General features: G+C 48.8%; 1 protein-coding gene across 2 annotated transcripts in view; it reads right to left on the bottom strand.

Annotated features, from left to right (window-relative positions):
• Nucleotides 1–1109: 1109 nt before the first annotated feature.
• The window catches only part of ANXA6 (annexin A6), a 55950-nt gene continuing 29799 nt past the window's right edge, over nucleotides 1110–27260 (bottom strand). The window contains exons 13-26 of one of the 2 annotated variants that reach the window (XM_003266662.3): nucleotides 26999–27057; nucleotides 25234–25312; nucleotides 23144–23225; nucleotides 21764–21858; nucleotides 20994–21107; nucleotides 18139–18229; nucleotides 16593–16672; nucleotides 15964–16017; nucleotides 9487–9504; nucleotides 8613–8706; nucleotides 7334–7429; nucleotides 4196–4254; nucleotides 2489–2611; nucleotides 1113–1515 (exon numbers count right to left, since the gene is read on the bottom strand). In XM_003266662.3, the coding sequence (XP_003266710.1) occupies nucleotides 1456–1515; nucleotides 2489–2611; nucleotides 4196–4254; nucleotides 7334–7429; nucleotides 8613–8706; nucleotides 9487–9504; nucleotides 15964–16017; nucleotides 16593–16672; nucleotides 18139–18229; nucleotides 20994–21107; nucleotides 21764–21858; nucleotides 23144–23225; nucleotides 25234–25312; nucleotides 26999–27057 (1104 nt within the window). In that variant the 3' untranslated portion in view covers nucleotides 1113–1455. Of the gene's footprint in view, nucleotides 1516–2488; nucleotides 2612–4195; nucleotides 4255–7333; nucleotides 7430–8612; nucleotides 8707–9486; nucleotides 9505–15963; nucleotides 16018–16592; nucleotides 16673–18138; nucleotides 18230–20993; nucleotides 21108–21763; nucleotides 21859–23143; nucleotides 23226–25233; nucleotides 25313–26998; nucleotides 27058–27260 lie in introns of both variants that reach the window. The other variant, XM_030826400.1, reaches the window with a different exon arrangement.

Here is a 27260-nt window from a genome sequence, read left to right as displayed (position 1 = left end):
TAGCCAGGTGTGGTAGTGCATGTCTGTAATCCCAGCTACTCGGGAGGCTGAGGCAGGAGAATCGCTTAAACCCAGGAGGCGGAGGTTGCAGTGAGCCAAATTCACGCCATTGCACTCCAGCGTGGGCAACAAGAGCAAAAGTACGTCTCAAAAAAAAAAAAAAAAGAAAAAAAAGAAAAGAAAACAAACACACGCTAACCTGCAATAAACTAGTCTGGTCAGCCAGGGTAGGGAGCAGCGCCCTTTGGCCAGCAGCCAGCCCCATGCCATGGTCACTGGACAATCTTAGACTAAAGCCGCAGACCAGAAGAAGGGCTTGGGGGAGGGAAGGCAGAGGAACTGCAGTTGCGCCTACTTGCTTATCAGTGACCTGCATGAAGGAAACTTTCCATGCACCTCTCCAGATCAAGATCACATTGGGTGCCCTTGCGTAGTTCAAAAGAGGAAATCTGGGCTTGGTTGAAATGGATGAAGAGCATACAGAAATGTCCAGGCAGAGAGAGGGGATGAGGGGTCCTGAGGCCCAGAGCACGGCTGGGCCAGCCTTCCCAAGCTTGCTGCAAACTCAGATTCTCCTGTGCGCTTCCCAGGAAACACCTTGCAAGAATTTAAAGATATAACTCACTCCTGGACAGACTTTACAACCTCAAGCTCTAATGAGGAAAATCCAGGCTGCAGGCTCTAGGTAGAAGACAGAGGCCCTCACTGGAAATATGTTTATGTGTTTGTGCATCTCTTTTTATTTCTTCCTTAGAAATAAAAAGTGTCAAGGGAATGAATCGGAGGCATACTTTAGGATGTTAATGTTAGAAGGGAAGACAAGATTTTTTTGTCCAACTCTCTCATTGTAGATTAAAAAAATAGAGACTCAGGGAGGGAAAGGGGCTGGCTTAAGGTCAAAAACAAGTGCAAAGCAGATGCAGATTTGAACCCAGGCATCCAAATTCCTGGTCCAGTACTCTAGCGCAGCCTGGATGCAGATGGGTGGTGAAATGGATGAGAAGATTTGTCAGTTTGCCCCAGCACATTTACTACCCTTCCCACCACCCCACCCAGCACATTCAACTGGCCCCTGCGACCAACCCCCTCATTCAAAGTACAGACACTACTCATTTTACAGACAGAGGTTCAGGATGTTTTTGGATCTGACATAGCCCAAACCAGGGCAGAGGCTGTAGCAAGGGGAGGAAGCTGGGAAAGGCTGAGGGTCAGAGGGGAGTGGAGGTGGACAGGATCTATGGCTACGGTTTTTCAGCCGCTCAGCCGTGCTGGGCCCTCGATGGCCCATGGGAGTGGGAGCCTTTCCTAAGCTCCACTGAAGATAAGAGCCCAACCCAACCCCTCCCCCCACCCCTGCCCCTTCCTTAGTCTCTGGAGCTGGAACAATCAGGCTTGGCCATGGCGGCTGGTGCTGATGACCATTTCTTGGCAGAGGTGCCCGCCAAAGCTGTGGCCCTAGTCCTCGCCACCACAGAGAGCCAGCAAGGCCTTCAGGAAGTCTCCGGAGGTGTCACCCTGGCAGAGGCAGAGAGCAGAGTGAATGAAAACAGTCCTTCCAGCCTCAATGCCCCCTCCTCCCGGCTGCCCATCTGTCTGGACATCTCCCTCGGCCTCTCTCCATGACCAACATAGGATCCCATGCCACATGTAGGCCAGTGGGATCTCCCAGACACATAAATGTGACCACGTCCCTTTTGTTTATCCCCAGGAAGATACGCAAGCTCTCGGCCTGGCTTCAAGGCCCTTTGGGATCTGACCTGTGCAGAGCTCTGCAGCTTCACCTGTTTGTTTCCCCCAGGAGCATCTCAGTCCTCTCTCCACCTGCCGCTCCCCTGTCCAGCATGCCCCTGTGCACCCCCAATCCTGTCTGCCAGCGGGGCCCTCTCCTCTGAGAAGCACCCTGGCCACTCTCTTGAGTCAGGAGGCAGAGTGAACTCTGGCCTCCCTTGGTTCCCCTGGCACTCTGCTGATACCCTCCACCATGGCCCTTAGCATATCGTGTTAGGTGATTTCTTATTTGAACAAACAATATTGAGCGCTAACTGCCAGGCCATTGCTGGGAATGGGTACAAACACCATCACGCTCACCACATATCACAATGGTCTGGCATACGTTCAGACTGGGCAGGCCAAACTTCCTGACCCATATGGTATGCATCTCCTTTCTGAGGGACTCCTATCATTGTTATGAGACATGGTTTTTGGGATTTTGTTTGTTCTTGTATTTTTTGATGTATGATTTTAAAACATAATATAGTATCAAAAGGTGCCAACAATTTACTTACATTCCTACTAAGTCTGTAAGAGACTGCCTGTGAGATGCCCATAGTCTTGTTAGCCAAGTAGAACCAAGCATCAAACTTTAAGATTTTGGCTGATCTCAGCGGTAACCCACTGGGAAAAAGTCCATGGGAATAAAGACTTCTAATCTTATATTAGGGATCTGACACTCACCCCCTTCCTGCTAACCTCTAGCCCCTCCCCTTACCTCAATGGCTTGGTGGAGAGACTTGTCGTATTTCTCAATGAATTCCCGCCGGATGTTGAGCAGGTCAATCTCACTGCGGGAGACCATGATCCTGGTGAGAGTCTTCTCATCTGTGCCAGCACCCTGGTGGAGCCAGGCAGGAGGGAGACACAGGCGGAAGGAGAGACAGAGCCCAGTCAGGCAAGAAACAGTGGTATCCCATCTGCCTTTCTCCCTTGTTCCTTCCAAAAACAGGGCGGATGTTCCACCTCGGTCTTCTGCAAACAGTCCTGACCAAAATCCCCCTGTGCCCAGGACTGGCCAGACTGACATGCAAAAAAGACGTGTATGGGTTGAATAGTGTCCCCATGTCCACCTGGAACCTCAGAACATGATGTAATTTGGAAATAAGGTCTTTGCACATGTAATTAGTTCAGAGGAAGGCACACTGAATTAGATTGAAGCCTAAACCAATAACCAATATCTTTAGAAGAAGAGGGAGGGCACAGACATACACACAGCAAAGTGACTAGGTGAAGACAGAGGCAGAGACTGGAGTGATGCATTCACAGCCAGGAAACACCAAGGACTTCTAGCAACCACCAGAAGCTAGGAGAGGTAGGGAAGTGTTTCTCCCCCAGAGCCTCCAGGAGGACCCAACCCAGGCGACACCTTGATTTTGAGCTTTTAGCCTCCAGAACTACGAAAGAATAAATTTATGTTGTCACCCAATTTGTGGAATGTGTTACACCAGCCCTAGGAAACTACCACCGGGCCCAAGGAGCAGGCACAGCAGGGCATGGAAATGTGTAGGCAGCCAGAACTGCCTCTGCCCCCAGGGTGCTACGCTGCCTCTGCCCCCAGGGAGCTACAAGCACCAGCCTAGGAGTCGGAGCTAGGTTCGAGTCCCAGCTCTGCCTCTTAGGAGCTACGTAAATGTGGGCAACGTTTTACCCTACCTAGGCCTGAATTTCCTCCTCTATCAAATGAGGATGCTACCACAATTTCACAGGACTGCCATGAGGGTCAACTGTGGTCAGAGAGATGAAGCCCTTGGCACAGGCTTGACACATAGTGAGTGCTCAATGAACGGTTGTCACATTTGGAGACTATGGGGTGAGGGTCTCAAGTTCCTTCCTACCCTCCCACCTGCCCAGGCTGTCAGCAGTTGAGACTCCAGTGGCTGAGAGGGTGGCCCGTGTGGCTTGGGCTCTCCCGGAAGGGCAGGCCTAGACTCAAGAGGGGAGTGCTTGTGACCTTTGATGACTATTTGTCATAGGAGACCCTGTGTCACCTGATAGATTGTGAGCTCTGGGAGGGCAGAGAATGTGTCCTACCCAGCCCTGTGTGCCTCCAGAGCACATTTCTCAACCTTGGTATTTGGGGCTGGATAATTCTTTGTTGCGCAAGCTTATCCTTTGCACTAAGGTTGTTTAACAGCATCCCTGTTCTCTCCCCACCAGATGCCGGTAGCAACACTCTCCAAGTTGTGATAACCAAAAATGTGTCTGGATATTGCCAAATATCCTCCGTGGGGGAAGGCGGGGGAAATCACCCCCAACTGGGAAATACCATCCTAGAGCCAGACAAGGGCAGATGCTAATAAATGTCAAATAGGAAGAAACAGCTGCCAGGAATCCTGATCTGGGGGATGGTGCACATCTGTTTGTTCGTGTGTGTATGTAAGTCAGTGCTTGAAGGGAAAGGAACGCCAGCATGTTTTCTTACCTTCATGGATTTGTAAAGTTTGTCGGCAAAGAAGAGAGGCTTGTTCTTGACACTTTGAACTGGTAGGAAGAGCAGAGAGATGCAGGGAACGTGGTAAGAGGCTGTGAACCCAGACTCTGGACTGGCCTCCCCCATCTCCCCGCCTTGTCTATCCCTGCATGGGTCTGCAGATCATTGTCAACCCCAGCGTCATGCTCAGATGACACCTTCGCTCCCCTTCCCCATGATTCTTCCTCTGGCCCATCCCTAGGCCTGGCTCTCACTTGGTTGCAACTCTCTTCCTTCTAAGGTGCTTATAGCTAACCAAGGTCAGGAGAAGATTCAAAGGTAATTAACTCCTCATGAACCCAAGGCACGGGGCCTCAAACTTTTAAATGCATTGGAATCATCCAAGAAGCTTGTTTAAAACTCAGGGTTTAGGCTCCACCCTAAAGACTCAGATTTTGGAAAGATTTTGAGCAATGCTTCTCAAAGTGTGGCTTCCGGACCAACAACATTAGTATCGCTTGAAAACTTGGAAGAAAGGCAGATTCTCATGCCTCACCCCAGAGATGCTGAATCTGAAACTCTGGAGGTGAGTGACCAGCTTGTCCTAGTTTGCCTGGGACATTCCAGGTTTTATTAGGTTGCTGCCAAAGTAATTGCAATTTTTGCCATCACTTTCAATGGCAAAACTGCAATGACTTTGGCACCAACCTAACAGCACTGAAAGCCTTGCGCAAATCAGGATGGTTGGCCACCCTACTCTGGTGCAGCCTAATGCTTGAGAGTTACTGATTTAGAGAAATATTGCTCCAAAGAATGACTGCCCAGGGCCTGAACCATCTTGCAGCATTGGCAGCCCCTGCTCCCTACCCTGACCCCAGATAATGCCTGCCTGGTTTCACCAACCCCGCCCTTTCTCAAGGCCTAGGGTTCTCTAGCCCTTCGCAGCTGCTTAACTGCAAGGCTCCAGAGCCCACGCACGGGTGTCTCAGACAGCTTAAAAAGGAGGAACCAGACACCAGTACTATAGCTGGAATGACTCTGGATATAATGAGAACAGATGGCAAGAGGCTGGAGTTGCGTACCCCAGTGGCAGAGTCAAGCAAGACTCCTCTGCAACAGGCTCAGAAACCCCGTGGGAAAGATCACATCACACACGTCCCATCTCCAGCTCCTTACATATATGCCTACTACCTCCCAAACAAATCCCAAGCTCCTTGGCTTGAATGTCAAAGCTCCTGGCCTCCTTTGCAACCTCATGGCCCTTGCTCCCCCATTCCCAGAACAAACTGCAAATTCCTGTGTCTCTCTGTCCTTCCTGGATAGATGCATTTCCTATCTGCCCTTCACTACATTATCTCTCTAAATCAAATCCCATCCTTCAAGGCTGTACTTGATATCCATGTCCCCAGTCATGACATCACCTCCAGGAAGCCTTCCCTGACTTCAGACCTAGGGCTTTATCAGTCTGGCTAAGAAGCACGCTGGGCAGAAACTTCTCTCCTCTATAACCAACCCCACAAGCCTTCCTAAAAACTGAGCATGTCCATCTGCCACAGGGGACCCTGATGCCTGCCATTGGATGGAGGGGTGTGAAATGGTGTGTTGTGGTGTGTGTTTGCACATGTATACCTGTTCAAGGTTCAAGGTGGGAGGAGAAAGGGAAGAGGGAAATACACGAGGAGGGTAGGAATCTGAAAGTGTCTCCAAAGGCTAATTATTCTGGTGTTAAGTACACGAGCTTTGGACGTAGGCAGCCTGTGGTTTGAGTCCCGGTTCTGCTGCTATAAACCTCTCTGAACTCAGTGTCCTCCTTTGTAAAATAAACTGGTAAGAGCACCTGATGAGAATGTAACTAAACCTGCATGCAACTAACTTTGCACAGGGCTTGGTGGGAAACAACAATACAAACTAACCCTTGCCCAGTGAGTATTATATGCCAAGAGGCACCGTTCCAAGTGCTTTACATATAATTAACTAATTTCAGTCTTACAAAATCCACCCTATGGCCTGGGCACTATTGTTATTTACAAAGGACGAAATTGAGACACAGAGGTTTTGTGACCTGCCCAAGGACATACAGTGAGTAAGTGGCAGAGCAGGGATTCAATCTGGATTCCATGCTTTTACTCACTGGGCTATCCCACCTCCTAGATATTGCTCCTGGGTGGTAAAGGCCCATCACACGCTCAACAACACCCCTACCACCAACTCTACTTCACCCAAATCTAACACACCTTTCCCCCACATTTTAGTGTCTCTGAAATCAAGAGGTGTTTTATAATTGATGGGAATTATGTGAAAATCTTCCACTGACACCTCTTGGTGAGATTTTTTTAAAGTGCATTGATACAATGCGTTTTACAGTAAATGAAACAAGATACCACTAATGATGAATATTAATGAGAATAACTTCAGCCCTAACCCATATCCACTCATCCATATTTATACACGGTGGAATTAAGATCCAAAAGGGAAAAACCTTTTCAAAGTCAAGAGCTCAAATTATATAAGCGTAACCAAAAAGCCAGGTACTGAAAGGAGACGAGGGTGCGTGTGTGTGTCATCTGCATCTAGGGTGTATGTGTCTTGTATGTGTGCATGTGTGGTGTGTATATGTGGTGTGCATGGGTCATGTGTGCATAGTGTGTAAGTGGTGTGTGTGTAGGTGTAGTGTCTTGTGGGGGCGTAGCATGTATGTGTATGTATAATTGTTCTGTGTGTGATGTATGTGTGGTATGCACCTGTCACATGCATATGTAACGTGTTTTATGTATGAGTGTGTGTCACATGTGAGAATGTGTGTGTGTGTATAGTATGTGTCTTGTATATGTTAAGGTGTGTGTGTCAAGTGTGTGTGTGGTGTGTGTGTGTACACACCCTAGTTGTGCAGGACAGTGTGCCCCCTCCCCTGCCTGTCCCAGTCTTCCTGGTCCTTCCCCAACGACAGTTATTTTCTCACCCTCTCCTGCAGTCTGGAACAGACCTCATGACACTCCTGCACAATCACACATTTGGCAGCACCCCTGGAGGCCAACTGTGACAGTATTACTTTCCAGTACTAGCTTCAGAGGCTGCCAAGGTTCTATTCTTCCAGAGAATCTGGTCAAGTTCCCAGTGCCCCCAGCCCTTCCCTTAGTCCCTGCCAGTTACCAATGGCCACAAATGCGTCCCTGACATCCCCAGACATCTCCTTCTTGATGGTGTGCTCCACGTCATAGTTGGTCATCTTGATGAACTCCTGGAAGACTGGCCACAAGAGAAGCCCCAGAGGTGGGGATGAGCTTCAGTGCAGGATGGGGAGGACCCCTCCTCAGCCCCACCCAGCGCCTCCCACAGGCTGTGCCTGAGAAAGTGGAAGGGCAGCAGATACGGCCACAGCCCAGGCCAAAATGCATTGGGCAAGATCATCCTGATAGAGAAGCTCTGATATCAAGGCTGCCGTGGGCTCAGAGCCAAATCTGTCCCAAGTCAGTCCCTGTGCCTGGCCGATGGCCTTAGAACCTCGGCCAAGTTCTGGGAACCCAGGCTGGGGTAGTAAAAGGAGCACGGGTCCTAGTCATGGTTCTGCCCCAGCTCACTGAGGGACCTTGGGTGATCCCTCTCCTTTCTGGGCCTCCTCTTCCTCCTGTGTCTGCTTGGGATGAAGACACAATGATAACACTCAGGAAACACTCACTGAGTCAGGCATTGCGCCAGTGCTTTATGTGTTATGTTTTTTGTATCTTCACAACAATCATGTGAGGTAGAACTAAAACCCTGATTCCTACGTAAGGGAGCTCAGGCGCAGAGATTCGGTGACTTGCCTGAGGTCACATGGCTGTTAAATGGGGGATTCAAATCAAGGTGGTCCAGTGCCCAAGTCCATTCTTTTAGCCACTATGCTAAAGCATCTTAAACACTGAGAAGTGCCAGACAAATGCATGTTAAAATGTAAATGTCTCAGTGCAGGACACTTCATGATTACCGAGCGCCAGGGCCACTGCATACAGGTGTGCCCTGAGCATGTGGCAGCCTGTGGTTCAAAGATGTCTATGTGGGTCTTGTGCCGCCACCACCTCTTGCTGCCTTGCTCCTGGCAGGCATCGCCAGTGAATCAGGACACGGGGCCCCAGAATCCTTCTCAACACAGCACTCTAGGCAGCTACTACCAATCTATCAGAGTTGGCCTTTGAGGTGAAATCCAGTTGCTATACCTAATCCCGGGCATCCCACCTGCTTCCCTAAGGAGAAGAAGGAAGGTGAGGTATAAGTGATAGAGCCAGGACTAGAACCCAGGGCTCCAGAGTCGCCATCACTCGTGATATGCTACTGCTGGGTTAAGGAGGAGGTGGGTGGGCAACTGGCTCCTCTTGCCACGGAGAGCTGAGAGGCTCTCATCAGATTCTGGGATCTTCCTGCTGAGCTAGGAAGGGAGGAGGTCAGGCCTCACCTCTCCGGAGGTGCGGATAGCTCCGGGTACACAGGATCGTCATGAAACGTGTCTCCAAGGAAGTTTTGTCTCCGCTGGGTGTGTCTGCTATTTCCTGCAGAGCCCCAGTTGGAGCAAGGATTTGGGAGGGGAGACATGAGAAAGCCTTGGTTATTATTCACTTTCATGTCTTTGCCTGGGCTGAGGGCAGTCAGAAGCTGGGCTCACCCGGCCATCCAAGGGGGCCAAGACTGGTCCCCTCTTCCTTCCTCAAGCACAGTGGCTTCTATACTCCCCTCTCCAGTTCACAAGGACCCTGTGAACTGACACAGATGGGCTTAGCACTAGGTACTTCCATCCTAGCCTCACGGCCACGGGGCCAGGGCTCCTGGGGGGACCCACATAGACTCTGAGCGTAGCGACTGGGAGTTCCCCTTCCATCCCTCAACCTTTCTGCAAGCCCCTCTGGGAAGTGTGTGTGGGGTCATATGCAGAGAAGATGGCCTGGCCAGTGTTTCCCCAAGCGGGGTCAAGGGCAAACATACCCGATCACACTGCATATTAGTGTTTCCATGGCTGTCTTCTAGGCAGCTACTAGTTCTATTTATACTGATACTAAATTCCCCTTAACTCATTTTGGATTTAAAAGTGAGTCGATTTAAAGATCAGTATTAACAGCTGGTGGTTACACAGCACAAATCATGCCAGAGATGATTAGCTGAAGTTTGGGAAACACTTGCCTGGCCTATCTTTTACCAAGCGGGGCCCTGAAGGGGAGAGAGAGAAGGCACACAGCAAGCTCCCAAATCACTGCTCGATACTGCCCCGCTCGGCCCAGTAAAGGCAGACTTTACTCAGAGGCCGTTAAAACCCAAATGAAGAACAGGACACTCACCAAGATCTCAGCAGCCACCTGAGAGCAGGGAGGGGAGAGAGGAGGGAGAGAAGGGAGGCAAGAGTCAGAGGAGGTCGGGGAGGCTGGTGCTGGGGCCCTGGGGTGCAGGGTGAGGGGCCTGGCTGGGAGTGGGAGAGGTCCCAAGAGACCCGAGAGAACCCGGGATGCGATGGGAAGGGGGGTAGGGACAAGAGAAAAAGACCTTCCTATGACCTTTTGGGCTGGAGCTCAGAATGCGGATAGGCCTGGCAATAACTAAAAACGTGTTCACTTTAAGGATAAGAAAAAGACACAGAAACGGGGAACTCTGCCCTTCGCACCCCAAAACCCAGAGCAGATTCCAGGCCTCGGTTTCTTTTTCTGAAAGTGGAAATAATCCCTGCCACTTCCTTACAGAACCACTGAGATGTAAATGTGAGCAGTGCAAAGTTCTCTGCACCCAGCATATTCAGACTTCCAAGGCAAGAGACATGTAATTTTAGCCTTCATGTTACAGACAGGAAAGACCAGCCAGCTGAGGCCTTAAGGGGAGCTGACCTGCCTGGGGGCACAGAGCAAACGGTGATGGGAAAGTCATTTTACAAGGGTTACTTTTAATCACTGCACTATGCAGAGCGCAAAATTCTGTGGTTAGGACACTATTTTGTTAGGCAAATAGCTGTAACTTGGAGAGCCTGGGAACAAAATACCCAGGCTCGTGTACTTAGGCTGCGTTATCGCTTTCGCCTTTCTCCCAGAAACTCTGCTGACTTTATTCTATTAGATAGACTGAACTCTTTATAAGCTTCACAATGGCCTATGCTCTGGAAACCTTCCTCTTCTTTTCATTGCATAATTGGCAATGTCCGTTAAAAGTTAAAAGGCATATGCCATTTGATCAAGCAATTATATTGCTAGGAATTTGCCCTACAGATATACTGGCAAAAGTCTTCCACGATAGAATACAAGACTGTTCACTGCAGCATTCTTTTTTCTTTTTGGAGACAGGGTCTTGCTCTGTAGTACAGGCTGGAGTACAGTGGCACAATCTTGGCTCACTGCAACCTTGACCTCCTGGGCTCAAGCGATTCTCTTGCCTCAGCCTCCTGAGTAGCTGGGACTACAGGTGTGTGCCACCACATCCAGCTAATTTTTTTATTTTTTGTAGAGAAGGGGTTTCACTTTGTTGTCCAGTCTAGCCTCAAGCAATCCTCCTGCCTTGGCCTCCCAAAGAGTGCAGTGGTGTTATCTCAGCTCACTGCAACCTCCACCTCCCAGGTTCCAGCGATTCTCCTGCCTCAGCCTCCTGAGTAGCTGGGATTACAGGTGCATGCCACCAGCCCAGTTAATTTTTTTTTTTTTTTTGTATTTTTAGTAGAGATGGGGTATTGCCATGGTGGCCAGGCTGGTCTCGAACTCCTGACCTTAGGTAATCCACCCGCCTCGGCCTCCCAAAGTGCTAGGATTACAGGCACTGTGCCTGGTCAGCATTTTTCGTAATAGAGAAAAACTGTAAACCATCCTGAGATTGACTTATTAAACAGGCCATGACTTATCGAATCAATGGGAAGAATCCATGCAGTTCTTACAAAGGATAAGATTATCTACAATGCTGATAAGGAGAATTTCCATTTAAATTAAGTAAAGAAGTAAAGTATAGCATATTTTTGTGTAATATAGTGTTTCTTTTATCTAGATTCAAAAAAAAATAGACACTCATTTTCTCATATTTCCTGGGAAGTACTTAAGAAACTGTCAAGACACCTTTGAGGAGAGGGACTATGTGGGAAAGCTTTTGCATTTTTTTAATTCTTCCTGAAAATTTCTTAAATATGCAAATATATTATTTCATTTTAAATTTAAATGTTAAATAAGAGTTATCAAGGCTACTAGGATTAGGGGCTGCTTCTGGTTTTTAAAATATTTTTCTGTATTAAAAACAACCTATGCCAGGCACGGTAGCTCACACCTGTAATCCCAGGACATTGGAAAGCCAAGGTGGGAGGATCACTTGAGCCTATGAGTTTGAGACCAGCCTGGACAACATGGAGAAACTCTGCTCTACCAAAAAATTAGCTGAGCATGGTGGCGCACGCCGTTAATCCCAGCTACTTGGGGGGCTGAGGTGGGAGGATGGCTTGGGCCTAGAAGGTGGAGGTTGCAGTGAGCCAAGATTGTGCCACTGCACTCCAACCTGGGTCTCAACCCTGTCTCAAACATCACAAAACAAAAACCTAGTTGAACCCTGAGGACATCATACTAGGTAAAGAAAGCCAGTCATAAAAGCATAAATACTGTATAGTTTCACTTACATTCCCTAGTCAAATTCACAGATGTAGAAAGAATGGTGGTTGCCAGGGGCTGGGGGAAGGGAGAATGGGGAGTGACTGTTGAATGGGTCCAGAGTTTCGGTTTTGCATGACGAAAACAGTTTTGGAGGTGGCTGGTGGTGACAACTGCCCAACACTGTGAATGTACTTAATGCCACTGAACTGTATACTTTAAAATGATTGGCCAGGCATGATGACTCACGCCTGTAATCTCAGCACTTTGGGAGGCCGAGGCAGGTGGATCACCTGAGGTCAGGAGTTTGAGACCAGTCTGGCCAACATGGTGAAACCCTGTCTCTACTAAAAATACAAAAAATTAGCCGGGTGTGGTGGCAGGTGCCTGTAATCTCAGCTACTCAGGAGGGTGAGGCAGGAGAATCGCTTGAATCCCGGAGGTGGAGGTTGTAGTGAGCCAAATTGCGACACTACACTCCAGCCTGGGCAACAAGAGGAAAACTCCGTCTCAAAATAAATAAATAAATAAAATGATTAATATGGTAAAGTTTATATGTGTTTTATCAAAAATTTGTAAAAACTTATGCTAAATAAAACTGTATCATTTTTAAAAAGAGAGAGGGACATGTTTAAAAAATTTAACAGAAAAGAATCCAAAGTCCCAACTGTTCTCACTTAGGCAGGTCAGAGAACCCTAGACATATTCGGTTTTTCAAAGCATCTTTAAGATAATAATATCTGTAATGTAAAAAAAAAAGTGGTGGGGCACTAAATTAATATTCACCACAAAAGCTTGTTCTTATTAGCCTAGCTACTTCATGCAAAAATTAATCTGGACAGTTCCTCAAATGGTTAAACTTAGAGTTCTCATATGACCCAGCAATTCTATCTAAGAGAAATGAAAACATATGTGCACACAAAAACTTGTACACAAATGTTTTGAGCAGCATTAGTCATAATAGCCAAAAGGCGGAAATAACCCAAATGTCCATCAGCTGATGAATGGATAATAGAATATTATTTGGCAATGAAAAGGGACTACCAACATGCTACAACACAGATGACCCTTGAAAACACTGTTAAGTGTTTAACATTGTGTTTAAGTTAGTGTTTTCTTAAGTGAAGAAGCCAGTCCAAAAGGCCATGTATTATATCACTGTATTTACATGAGGTGTTCGGAAGAGGCACATCTGGAGAGACAGAAAGTAGATTAGTGGTTGCTTAGGGCTGGGGGGTTAGTAGGATATGAGGAGTGACAGCTAATGTGTATGGAGTTTCTTTTGGGGGTGAAAAAATGTTCTAAAATTGATTGTGGCGATGGTTGCATTAAGTCTGTGAAGATACTAAAAACCACTGAATTGTACACTTTAAATGGGTCAATAGTATGGTAAATGAATTCTATTTCAAGAAAGCTGTTATATTTTTAAAAGTCTGGGCCAGGCATGGTGGCTTACGCCTGTAATCCTAGCACTTTGGGAGGCTGAGGTGGGCGGATCACTTGAGGTCAGGAGTTCGTAACCAGCATGGCCAACATGGTGAAATCCCGTCTCTACTAAAAATACAAAAAAATTAGCTGGGCATGGTGGTGGGAGCCTGTAATCCCAGCTACTTGGGAGTCTGAGGCAGGAGAATTGCTTGAACCCAGGAGGCAGAGGTTGCAGTGAGCCAAGATTGTGCCACTGCACTCCAGCCTGGGCAACAGAATGAGACTCCATCTAAAAAAAAAAAAAAAAAGTCTGAGTATTGATTATCTAAAAATGACCACAATCCTTCATTTCATGGTGGGTCTATAATTATTTATAATTTATTGCTCAAATTGGACAACAGAGTGAAAGGGGAAGCTATTAACAATTACTGTGGGGCCACAGTTGGAAACTGGACATATGTTCAACTGGTTAATAGCAGTCCCAGACTTCTAAGAGCTTGAGGGCGTTCTAGACATCCAGAGTGAGAGACCACCAGGGAGGCAGTGTAAAACAGGCAAATACAAACTGCCAAGTACTCATGTGCATTATCTAAGGGGGAGCTTGACTCGGCCCTATCAAATGCCCTTAATTTTTATACACATTTTGCTCCCACATTTCCATTTCATCTCTGGAAATTCATTCTAATGAATAATTCATGAATGTGATAAAAGAGTTTGCTACTAGGAAGAAGGCTGGTTAAATAACATGGTAGATTCAGATATGGAAGAGTATGTAGCCATTAAATGATATCGTTGATTTAAAAATGCAATAATATTCACATAGTATTAATTTTTAACTGTCAGAAATAAAGAATCCACTTTTTTATATACATAGAGAAACAACTAGAATAATGTATGCCACAATACTGACAATGCTTATTACCATTAGGTTATGGAGTCTTTTTTGGCTTCTCTTTATTTTCTAGTTTCTATAAAAGAATGTACTTCTAGTTATAAGAAAATGAGCTTGGGTCTAGCATCCTAAATCTGGAGAAGCAGCCGAGTTGGGCAGGGATCTGGCTCAAGGGTCCCTTAGCTATTTCCACCCGGATTCTCTCTCTCCACTTCTCTCCTTTTGCGAAGCAGCTGTCAGCAAGGCCCACCACTGCCCCCTGCTAGCGGCAATTGGAAGCACAGCCTCATTGGCAAATCAGGCACCAGGCAGAAGCATTCCCGGGAAGATCAATTCAGGGTTGGAGGATGGATTTGGGGTGAGAGCTGAGATTTTTAAAAAACTCTCAGCAGCACACAAGGCTGTTCACAGTAATACTTAATAAATGTCTGTTGAATGAGTGAATGAAATGTGGCCTCAGCAAGCCACCCTAGTGTCTGGCTGAGTTCTCAGCCTAACCCCCATCCATGTGCCCACAATGTGGCTGAAATGCCATACATTTAAATGTAACCCTGCAGCTTTTGACAACCATATTCCAAAGCAAGGGTTGGACAACTGGACAACAACAGCTATTTGATGTGGAAGCTGCAGGGGACCTTAACTCTACTGGGTCTTGGAAGATATTACTATAAATGGAATTAAGCACAGACTCTGGCATCAGGCAAGCCTGAGTTCAAATAAAACCACCACCACTTAGAAACTGTATCATTGAATAGGTTAAGGAGCTTCATTTTCCTCTAGTAAAAAGGGGGAACATAAAAACGTATAGAATAATCTTGGCATCATTCTCAATATATAGTATGCATTCTAATAATTATAATTACAGTTCTGTAACTGTCAGGTTCCAGCTAAGGATTTTTCTAGCTCAGATGCTGTTGTAGCAAACCACACTTCTGTTATGGGACCTGGGAACAGAAAAGTTGGTTCCCTGACTCTCAATCCATCAGTGCTCTTTTCAACTCACCAACTATAAAATAAGGGGGCTGGATGTCTATAAAAGTCTGTGGTGTCTGTGCCCCACATCCCTGGACACAGCTTTTGGGGGGTGGGAGAATGAGGGAGTCAGAAGAGATGGAGACGTGGACCTGGGTCAGGCTACTGGGTGCTGGGATCACGGTGCAGGTCAGTGGGGGACAATGCACTGGCCTCAGTAGGGACTGCCCAGCCACAGAACCCTCAGGGAAAATGAATTTGGGGTTGTCCAACCTCCATAAGAAGCCATTTCCAGACCTCAAGCTCACCAGGCTAAGGAGCAGGGCTGAGGCAGAGCAGCCAAGAGACTCCTAGAGAACCCTTTTCCCTGCTGTTCATTCAACAAATATTTACTGAGCACTGATCATGTGTTACTTTGGATATATCAGTGAACAAAATGAAGATTCCAGCCCTTGAGGAACTGACTTTCTAGGCTCATCCCAGGACACTCCCACCATTCTCGGTTCCATTTTACAGATAATAAACCGAGGCCTTTAGCACTCAGGCCCCCTTCTCAGCAAGTTCCCAGACGAGCTCTCTAGGGGTCAATTCTACAGGGGCCACTGATTTGCTGTGTGACTTTCAGAAGTCATTCGCCCTTTCTGGACCTCCATTTTCCCACTGTAACATGAGGGCTTTGACCTGGGTGATCTGCAGGTCCCTGCCAGCTCTGAGGGTCCTGCTATTCACCTAGGAAATGCCAGTAATACCAGCACCACACTTCTAAACCTCATTTCTACAGTCTAAGTATCAGCCAATCAAACCAACCACGCCCCCGCCAGGAGCCTTCACTCGCAGACAGGTCCTGGCGTAGACACGCATAAGCTGGACCTACATCTCAGGGACACCCGGCAGAGGTGACTGGGTTGGGCTGGGGGTCTTACCTGGGCATCTTCCCGTGCCTGGTCCAGGTTTTCTCCTCCCTCCTCACGATTCCCCTGCAGCAGGAGCAGCAAGAAAGTTCAGTCCCCAAACATCGACCCATCTCCATCTCTGTACCACCACACACCCTGCTCATTTTCACCTCTCTGAATGCTCTTCCTCATCAGTTACACAGGGACGAAAATCCTGCCTCTATAAGGCAGGCTGTTGTGGTCATTAACTGAGAATGTGTGCAAGGCACTTAGCACAAATGCAAGACACGCAGCCAGCTCTCGGTAACTGTCAATGAGGGTCTGCCATTTTGGTTATGGGAATTCAAGAGATGGTGACAGAAGCTCCCAGGTAACAACACGGGAGAGAGTCACCCATATGGCTTTGTCCTGTGAGCTGGGGGCCCAAAAAGCCAGGCCAAGGGCCACCAGGGAGGACTGCCTGGAGAAGGTGGTACCACGCCAGCTTTGACAAGTGAACGACAGGGGTAGGCGGTGGGACTCTAAGGAGGCAAGTGGGGAGACACCCCCTCTCTATCAGGAGTGCACTTCTAACCCCCGTGCCCTCCACTCAGTAAACCTTCCCTTCCTCCCAGGCCTCCCGATGGGCATGCCGACCTGGGGCCCACGAATTCACTCACTGTGGCCAGAGAAATGAGGATCCTCCTGAAGTGGCCAGATGTGTCTGAGCTCAGAGCATCCTCCAGGGACTTGTGATAGTCTGAGGCAGAGAAAGGGGGTGTGGGTAGCTGCTGGCCAAGAAGGATTTGGTTGCAGGGAGGGAGGTCCAGGAAACTCAGGCTTGAGCCAGGGCAGTATTGGCAGGGGGAGGTGGGAATGAAAGGGTTTGTAACTGGCTCATGGGGGCATCCAGCCATCCTCCTGCTGATTTTGTAAGACAATGGGCATTCCCATCAACCCATCACCTCCCCTCCATCCCCTCAGCTCTGTCCCAGTTGAGGTCCCATTGCATCTCGCCTTTAATATTTAACAGCCTCTTAAGTCACCTACCTGTTGTCATTCTCTCTTCTACCTTCCCTCCTGCATGGCAGTTGCTATACCCAAAAGCAGAGCTCTGACTATGTCACTCCTGTGCTCAAAAATTCTACCATTTTAAAGCTGCTTATAAGATAAAAAATTTAAATCTTTTTTTTTTTTTCAAGACAGGGTCTCACTCTGTCACCCAGGCTGGAGTGCAGTTGGCGTGATCAAGGCTCACTACAGCCTCAACCTCCTTGGGCTCAGGTGATCCTCCCACCTCAGTCTCCTGAGTAGCTGGGACTATAGGCACCTGCCACCACACTTAGCTAATTTTTTTGTTTTTTGTTTTTTTTTTGAGATGGAGTCTCGTTCTGTCTCCCAGATTGGAGTGCAGTGGCAAGATATTGGCTCACTGCAACCTCTGCTTCCCAGGTTCAAGTGATCCTCCTGCCTCAGCCTCCTGAGTAGCTGGGGCTACAGGCGCATGCCACCACGCCTGGCTAATTTTTGCATTTTTAGTAGAGACGGGGTCTCACCATATTAGCCAAGTTGGTCTCGAACTTCTGACCTCAAGTGATCCACCCACCTCGGCCTCCCAAAGTGCTGGGATTACAGGGGTGAACCACCGCACCCAGCCAATTTTTATATATTTTGTAGAGACGGGGTTTTGCCATGTTGCCCAGGCTGGTCTCGAACTCCTGGGCTCAAGCAATCCGCCTGCCTCAGACTCCCAGAGTGCTGGGATTACAGGAGTGAGCCACTGCACCTAGCCAATTTAAACATTTTTGACTGGTACTCAAGATTCTTCAGAATGAAAATATGGGGCCACTTGCTTAAAAATTAAGAATTTCTGGACAGTGATAGCATAGCTTGCAACCAAGTGTGGGGCCCTTCTGGCTGTGGGGCCCTGTAGAACTGCATGGACTACACACCCCTAAAGTCGCCCTCCCTCTCTCCAGCAGGCCGGAATGTTCTCTCTTCCACTTCCAGCCAAGCCCTCTTCTACCTCCAGGCCTTTGTCCTACCGGGACACCTGTCCTTTCCCCAGACACAGGGATGGGCACACCCAAGAGGTTTATCAAATCCTCAAGGACTGAGGGAAAGGAGACAGGCCAGAGTCCTGGGCAGAGCTGTGGGCTGGGGTTGGAAGCTGGGGGGCTTGGCTCTTCTCCTCCCAGCATCCGGGCCCAGGCCTCCCAAACTCACCCTCCTTATAGGCCTCATTGATGGCCCGGATTTCAGCATTGGTCCGAGTGGCCAGGATTTCAATAAGAGCCTTTTCATCTGTGCCAGCTCCCTGGAATGTCAAGGCAAAGATGATCTCAGCCACGGTTCTGACCTCCTGTGCAGAGGTCCATGGGGCCCGGACGGCTACAGCTCAGGCCAAGCATTCCTGGATTTTCTCCTCACCTCCAGACATGGCCCCCAGGCCCAAGACCTTGGCACAACCAAGGCTGACTATGCCAGCCTCTCAAGATTCCCAGAACCTCCCATGTGAACTGCTTTGCCTTCCAGCCCCCCAAAAAGAAAAGGTATATAGGCGTGTGTGTATAACACCACATATACACATGAACACCTGAATAGAAATTTCTGCTTGTAAGTATTGGAAGAGAACAGAAGGACACGCACATGCCTCACAGTGTTAACTAGTGGTTTGGTCTCTGTGTGAGTGAAGGATCACAGATGATTGCTATTTTCTTCCTTTTACTCTATATTTCTTCAAGTCTTCACAGTGAACATGTATTATTTTGTTAGAAGAAAAGAAGTTTTGTGCTTAAGATAAAATGCTACATTTTTTTTTCTTTTGAGACAGAGTCTTGCTCTGTTGCCCAGGCTGGAGTGCAGTGGCATGATTACAGCTCACTGCAACCTCCGCCTCCCAGACTCGGGTAATCCTCCTACTTCAGCCTCCCAAGTAGCTGGGGCCACAGAAGCATGCCACCATGCTTGGCTAATTTTTGTATATTTTGTAGAGACAGGGCTTCACCATATTGTCCGGGCTGGTCTGGAACTCCTGGACTCAAGCCCAAAGTTTTAGGAATACAGGCATGAGCCATCATGGCTGGCTTACATTTGTTTACTCTTGGATTTGGGGAGTGATTTGTGAACTGAGACATTACATGCCCTGGACTAAGGCAGGCTGAGGACCTGTTCTGCAAAGATCTGCACACAGGGAAGCAGGGAAACTATCAGGGAAGAGAGAAGGCAGGCAAGACTGATTGATTGATTGACTGAATGAGTCAACGACTAATTCACTCATTCAGATACTTGTTAAGACACCTATTATGTGCTAGCCACTATGCAAGGTGCTGGGGCTACAAGTACAAAAAAAAAAAAAAAAAAAAAAAAAAGTCCAGGTGTGGTGGCTCATGCCTGCAATCCCAGCACTTTGGGAAGTCGAGGCGGGCGGATCACATGAGGTCAGGAGTTCAAGACCATGCTGGCAAACATGGTGAAACCCCTTCTGTACTAGAAAGACAAAAAAATTAGCTGGGCATGGTGACATGCACCTGTAATCCCAGCTACTCAGGAGGCTGAGGCAGGAGAATCGCTTGAACCTGGGAGGTGGAGGTTGCAGTGAACCGAGATCACACAAACGCACTCCAGGCTGGGTGAAAGAGCAAGACTCTGTTTCAAAAAAAAAAGAAAAAGGCAAGAGGCAAGACATGTTCTCTGTCCTCAAAGAGGTTACTGCCTAGTGCTCTAATGGTCCTGCCTTCTCAGATCCTAGGAGATTCATCCTGATTGAGATCTTCAATCATGTCTTTGTTAGAAGCAGGTGTGTGGTGAGGTAATCAAGAAAGTCCTGAGACTGGGTCTAGCCCTAGTCTCCCCCTAACTCACTGACTTTCTGAGCCTCTCTGTTTCCCACTTGGAAACTTTGAAAATGGAAAGGATTGAGTTGGGTTAGCTCATTGATCTCTTCTATTTCTGAACCCCATGTCTTTAGATCATTTACTTTTGGGCTTAGGTATTTTAAGAAACAATCATCTCAATCTGCTTAGCCTAGGCAATGTTTTCATAAAGTCCTCTAGCTCCCCATTGCTGCCCTCCTCTTAATGCTCAAGGGGCCAAAAGCACTACTGGTTTTATGCGGTTGTCAAGACAGGCTCTAGAGTCAGAAAGACTGGTCTGAACCTTGGCTTTGCTACTTCATAGCTCTATGGCCTTGATCAAGCAACTTAACCTCCAAGTCTCAGTTTCCTTATCTGTAAAATGGGGACAAAATAAGAGCCTTGCCTTGTGGCTTGAGGAGGCAACTAATTGAACTAATGTACCTAACCTGGGATAGTTACCATATGCTCTTTATAAACAGTAGCCACTAGTACAATTGGTACCTTGGGAAGCAAAGCAGTTCTAGCAACTTCTGGGCCAGGACATAATGCTTTCTTGTTTAATGTAGGGTCAGGTCTTCAGAGTTAACAATGCCCTTCATACCTGTGACCTTGATTGACCTGTCCTAGTTCGAAGGGCAGAGGTGACATTTCCATTTCCCAGATGAAGGCACAGAGGATTGGGAAGTGTAAGGAATGGCCCAGTCACACAGTGAGTGAGTGGCAGGGCTGGGCTGGAGTACAGACTCCAACTGCTGCTGCTTTTGTTCGAGACCCACCCCACTTCCTCCAGCGGCTCCATGAAACCCTTCTGACACCAGTGGGCATGTGACTCAAGCTGAATCAACTTGGAGTAAATGCCAAGACTGTTGTTGGAGCTCCTAGGAAGAAGGAACTCTTTCTGCTGGAGCTGCTAGCTGGCGGGATGGACATATGCCACCATGGGGAGAAAGGCTGCCTGAGAGTGAAGCCATAAGAGAGGACAGCAGAACCAAGACAGGGGTGAGCCAAGGGTCCACGGAACATCATTTGAGTCTCTGGACTCAGATCTAGTCCTGTAGTTTTCAGTTATAGGAGCCAACATCTCCTTTTGTGTTTATGCCAGTTTGAACTGAGTATGGGAGGAGTTCTACCAAGAAGTTACAGCTAATCCACCTGGGCTTATGAGGAGCACCTGTATCCCTACCAGCCCCTGCAGACACTAGACCCTCTGGTGCCACACTATACCTCCATGGCCTTCTTCAACTGCTTGGCATCGTAATGGGCCGGTGGCATCATGAGCCCCAGAATCAGCCTTGCCAGGTCTCCAGAGATCTCAGACTTCAGGTCAGTCATTAAGTCCTGCGAAGGGCAGAGCCACAGTCACGCCAACATCAGCACTTGCCCACACATGACCCAGGATGGGGGAGATGGAAAGAGAAAACAGGGGTTCCACATGAGGGATCATGGAAGCTTGTGTCTGTCTTTGCTGAAGTTGCACTTATTATTTAGATGAAGCCAAAGAGGGTAGGGAAAAAACAACTGGGAGGAAGACCCACTCTCCTTGACACAGGAGACAGGAACAGGAAGGCAGCAGCACTGAAGGACACTGTTTCCACCCAGGGGGAAAAGCATCAACCTAAGTCAGATGCCACCAATGTGCAATAATCCCTCACACTCAGTTGGGGCCTTGAAGCCAGCTCTCTCTGTGCAGAGGAACTGCAAGATGCCCAAAGCACACTGAAAACAACTCATAGCCCTGAGCTTGGCCCCATGCTGCGCCTCTGAGTCCACTGAGCATCTCACACAAGTGTTGCCCATCACAAGGAACTGGGGGAATGGAAAGATATGTCTGCCCAAACCCAGTGCTGGAGACACTCTGAGATCATATGACCACACAGGGTCCCTCTGCCATGAAGACCCTGGTGCCCAACTGTGCAGAACCGATGGGAACAGGCTGAGCTCAATCAGGCAAGGTGCATGCATGTCACACCCAGAGCCCAGGAGGAGGTCCTTACCCGGCCAAAGTGAGACTTGAAGGTCTGCCGGATCTGCTGCCGTTGGGCATTGCTGCGGTGCGTGATGATATCGATGATTGTATCTTCGTCAGTCCCTGAGTCACCAAAGCCACATGCCTCAGAAGAAGGCCTGTGGCTCTCGGCTTTCCCCTTACACCACCCACTGATGGCCCCTCGTCGATCTTTGTCAGGGTAGAAGCCTGGCTAGGTGGCCATGTGCTCCTGAGTCCCTGCACTCCGCTTGCCTATGGCTCAGGCCACTAATTTCTGCTGGACTCCTCCCTCCCTTTCCTTTTGACACGCTGAGGAAAAAGGACAGCTTTTTTTTTTTTTGGGGGAGGTAGAGAGTACTGGGTTGGGAGTCAGTGCCTCTGGGTTCTAGTTCTGGCTCTGGCAATGGCTGCCCACCCTGGGCAAGTCCCCTTCCCTTGATGGGACTTGGTTTCCACATCTGTAACATGAAGAGCTGGAGTAGTTACCAAGGGATCCTTCCAACCCTGACAGTCCAACTCCTGTTAGCGACTCTATGTCCTTTCTCTTCAACTCTCTGGAAGCTGGACCCTGAGTCCCTCTAACCACAGCAGGTTGACTCTGGAAGGCATTAGGATACCACTTCCTGCTTCTCAGATTAATGCCATCAACCACAGATCCAGCACAGGGGTCTTTTACGGCATTTTTACCTCTATCATCCTACAGTCCCAGGCGAGCTTGGCAGGTATCATCATTCCCATGAGACATATGGAAAGGAGGCTCAGGAGGTGATGGATTTAACCTAAAGCCTCCTGGTAGTTGCTGTCAGACAGATGGGGCAGAAAAGGCAAAGAAAGCCAAACCCTAGATGGCCTGTCCCAGGCTGGACTTTCTGAGCACAGGCCCAGCTGATCTGAACCTGTGGGTGCAGTACTCTTCCCCCACAGGTGCCAAATGTAGGTCTGAAAGACCTGCCCAGCAGGGCACACTCCCACCACAGAACTGGGGCTCTTGGGTTCCAGGGTCCACAGCCCTGATTTTACACATGGAGAAATTCAGACCCAGAGTGGCGGAGAGGCTCACCCAGAGTCACACGGTGAGTCAGCAGCAGAGCCAGGGCACCATGCCGATTTTGTGACCTGGTACTTTCTTCAGTGCCAGGATACTGCTCCCAGGAGGCTGGGGGACACCTTGGTCCCTGGAAAGGGCTTCTGCCAAGTTCCTTATGAACCCTCACCCGCCCCTCCTCTCTGTAGTCCAGGAGCTAGGAGGGTGGAAACTTGAGATCAAGCCTTCCTCATCCTGCAGACTCTAATTTGAAACCTCACTCGGTCCCCTGCCAGCCCACGGCCAAACCCACCACACCTGCTGCCCCGGAGACCAACCCTGCTCCCTTCCCATCCCCCATACCGAGTCCCTTCATGGCTTTCCGCAGCGCTTTGGCATCTGCGTCAGGGTTGAAGTCATTGGCTGGGCGCACAGTTCCCTTCAGCTGTGAGAAGCAGAAAGAGACTCAGCAGGTGTCTGAAGGCCCCCCTGGGGGCCAGGCTGAAAGACAGCATGCGAGGGTGGGAAGCTCACCCTACGAGCCCAAATCAAGCGGCGTGGGTGGGGAAAGAGGCAGAGGTGAAGCCACAGCAGACAGACCCTGCACGAGAGCTGAGAGAGAGAGACAGAAAGAGAGAGAGAGGGAGAGAGGGACTCAGGGCTGGGAGCAGGGCAAGTCCTGGTCAAGGGAAATTGGCTAGGCTCCCGCCTGCCACAGGATCTGCCTCGGTTCTAATGCCCCTTCGCTGCTTATTCCACTGGGGCCTCCCCAATTCTTCTGAATCCTACCCTGCCCCCGAGGCCCCCTCTGCCTCTTAAAGAGTCATTCCCCCTGAAAAGGCAGCAGACATGTTCTGAAATACCAGAACAGAGTTTCCCAAATTTCAGTCACTCCTGAAGAACTTTCACTTTTCCAAATGAGCACACACACTATGCCATCTCTTAATGGTTTTATGTAATTCAATTTCTTTTCTGTCTACTTAAATGCATCCATTTTTGAAGTGCATTTAAAATGACTCCCAAAAGGCAAGGAATTGTTATCTGTTTTATCCTGTTATATATCCCAGGTGCCTACAACAGTGTCTGACATAATAGGCACACTCAAAAAATAATTGTTAAGTGGATTAATGAGGCTTGGCACCATGCCTCATGCCTGTAATCTCAGCACTTCGGGAGGCCAAGGCAGGAGGATCGCTTGAGCCCATGAGTTCAAGATGAGCCTGGGCAACATGGTGAAACCCTGTCTCTACACAAATTAGCCAGGTGTGGTGGTGTCCACCTGAAGTCCCAGCTACTTGGGAGGCTAAGGTGGGAGGATCACCTGAGCCTGAGGAGGCTGCAGTGAGCCATGATCATGCCACTGTACTCCAGCCTGGATAACAGAGTGAGACCTTGTCTCAAAAAAAAAAGAATGGATGAAATTAATTTTATATGACTACCATGAATTAGGAAGTTGATACCATGTATCATAAACTGACAATTTACCACAAAAATCAACGTAATAAAAACAAAAGAGGTGAAATACCATGAAATTTAACATGATGCCTCTACTTGCCAGAAGCTCTGAAACTTAAAGCGAGCTCTCTCAGCTTTCTCTTTGTGAAAAAGGAAAATCAGCAAGTGTTGCAGAGATGGCGGCACCAAACCGAGACTTCCTTTTTGACATAATCAGAAACGCTCAAGAAATTGGAAAGGAGTGCCTTTCTCATTCACTCTGTGGAGTGCAGCGTTATTCAACCCTGCCAAACTAAATTCACTTCTCACATCACCTACAATCATCTGCAAAGATCTCTTGCCTTATCATTTGGGGAACACTGTCCTAGAACATCAGAGCTCAAGAGCCCTAAGAGATCACCGAGATTGCCATGTTAACCCCTCACTTTAAAGATGGAGACATAGAGGCCCAGAGGGAGGGGGCACCTTCCAAAGGTCGCACAGCGAGTAAGTAACAGAGAGCTCCAAGGTCCCACGCTTTTTTGTATGGACCGAGTGTTGCAATCTCTGGAATGGTTTCTTAAAGTACTTTAGTGAAACCTTTCATTCCTGTCCTTTGTGGACCCCCAGTCTGAGGATGCTCAGGAGGACAACCTGAAATCCTCCAGTGCACCCAGGCACGGCCCATCTGTTCTCAGCTTTCATGTCTCTGAGGCCAACTGTTTTGACTCCGGGCAGGACAGGCCCCTCCATGGAACCAGCCAGGTCTCCATTTTAGCAAGCCCTGTTAGTAAGTGGGCCAGAACCCTTTCCAGCGTGTCAGAAGCTAATGCAGAAACCAGGTGCACCCCTCCACCGACCGATTCATCACTCCAACGGAGAAAAGGAAGCTTCAGATGTGAGAATCAATGTGTCAGGTTGGCCACCAGGGGGCAGCTGGGTGCCAACCAGAGCAGCAGGAAGGTGCAAGCAGAGAAGCTGCAGTCAAGAGGTCAAGCAGGAGGAGGTGAAGGTCTGACCTCTACTCGGGCCACTGCACTAAGTTCCCACATCTGATAGGCCACCTGCGCTGCCTCCGGGAAGAACTGGCCAGCAGCACTGGAATGGAGGGGTTTAGGGAGAGGACAGGAAGGAATGTCATCACGGGCAACACTCCACACACCAACACACACACACACACACCCCAACACATACACACACGTGCACACACCACACACACATTAAGCTTTCTTTATCTCCAGGCTATGCCTCCTCCATTCACCAGAGTCCTCCCTCCATTTCTGAGAACCTTCCATCTCTCTTGAGACCCCTTGCAATGCTGCCTTTTTTTTTTTTGAGATGGAGTTTCGCTCTTGTCACCCAGGCTGGGGTGCAGTGGTGCGATCTCAGCTTACTACAACCTCTGCCTCCCAGGTTCAAGCGACTCTCCTGCCTCAGCCTCCCGAGTAGCTGGGACTATAAGCACCCGCCACCATGCCTGGCTAATTCTTGTATTTTTAGTAGAGATGGTTTCGCCATGTTGGCCAGGCTGGTCTTGAACTCCTGACCTCAGGTGATCCACCCGCCTCACCCTCCCAAAGTGTTGGGATTACAGGCGTTGAGCCACCACGTCCAGCCAATGCTGGCTTTTAAGGGCAGCCTTCCTGGCTGCAGAGTCCAAGCAGGATAGGATTTTTCCAATCCTTCAGCCTCCCCTTTCTTCCTTGGAATTTGAGTGGCTTCTATCCAACTCTCCCCTCTCAAAGAGGCCAATGAGCAGGCTATGGCCGTGCCAGCCCTACATCTCCTCCTGCAAAGTGCCTGGATGCATCAGGAGCTCAGTAATATCTGCTGAACTGCATCAACCCCTATGGTCCTTACCAAAGGTTCACAGGAAATTCTTGCATCCCTTCTGTAATTGGATCTTTATAAGATCCAGAGAAAGGAAATCAGAGCACAGCCTGTTCCCTTTCTAAAACACAAATCTGGTCAAGGAATGTCCCAATTTAATATTCTGGGAAGAGGCCCCCAGGCCCTCCCACTTCTCTGCCTTATTTCTCTCTCTAGTACTCCATAAATGCATGACCTCGGACATATGAATGAATCAGGCTGCTCCTTCTCACTCCTCGGCTTTTCTATAGGTGATTTCCTCCACCCAAACACTGTCCCCAGACCCTCTTCACCGGGCTCTTCCCCTTCCTCCTTGGGTCTCACCATGTATCTCCAAAGAGCCTCCCCTTGGTCTGGGCTAGGGCATCTCTGTGTGCTTTTATACATGCTTTCTACGTGGCTCAGCCAGTTCTCCCCAGCACAGGACTGCTCCCTTCTGGAAACTGGTCTATACCCCCTTCTGGGCTGTGGCCTTCATCAGGGGCTTCCTCACAGGGTCTGCACCCAGAAGGGACTTAACACAAATATGCTGCATAAATGAGTAGGCAGAGCAGGAATGTGTCCTTTTCCCATTTAACAGGTGATAAAACCGAGAAACGGCTATGAAATAGCAGGGCTTGGATGCTCATATTCCGGTTCCTGGTCCTCAACCCCAGACTGACTTTCCAGGTTCACAAGAGCAGACATCTCCATATACAGGAGACCATGCTCACGTTCAGACCCCCACACACGCTCAGACACACAGACCCACAAGCACAGCAGCTACCAGCAAAAGCCGCCTTTCACTTGCGTGATGCTCCTGGCTCAGGGGAATCCCCAGCTCATCCAATCCACCCATCACGATGCGAGCCAGGAGAGTCCCCGCCTGGCACCCCAAGGCCACGCCCTCCAGCCGGGGGCCAAGAAGTCACTTACTCATCATCTCCCCCACACAGCTTCAGCAGGGTCTTCTTGTACTCGCCAGAGGTGTCATTCTGGAGAGAAAGAAAAAAAGGTTACCTCTCACCCAGCCCTGGGCTCCTCTCAGACAAGGAGGTGAAGGTTCTGCACAGCCTAAAAGAGGGGAAGGCTGAATGAACACTTATTCATAGCAGCCCTGGCCCTCCTGTGCTGGTTAATATTGAATAACTGGTTCTCAGCGAGCAGGTTGGGGGAAGCCCTAATTTATAGCATTTGC

This window comes from Nomascus leucogenys, chromosome 2 (assembly GCF_006542625.1).
Source record: "Nomascus leucogenys isolate Asia chromosome 2, Asia_NLE_v1, whole genome shotgun sequence".
Taxonomy (NCBI): domain Eukaryota; kingdom Metazoa; phylum Chordata; class Mammalia; order Primates; family Hylobatidae; genus Nomascus; species Nomascus leucogenys.
This window is presented reverse-complemented; position numbering and strand designations above follow the sequence as displayed.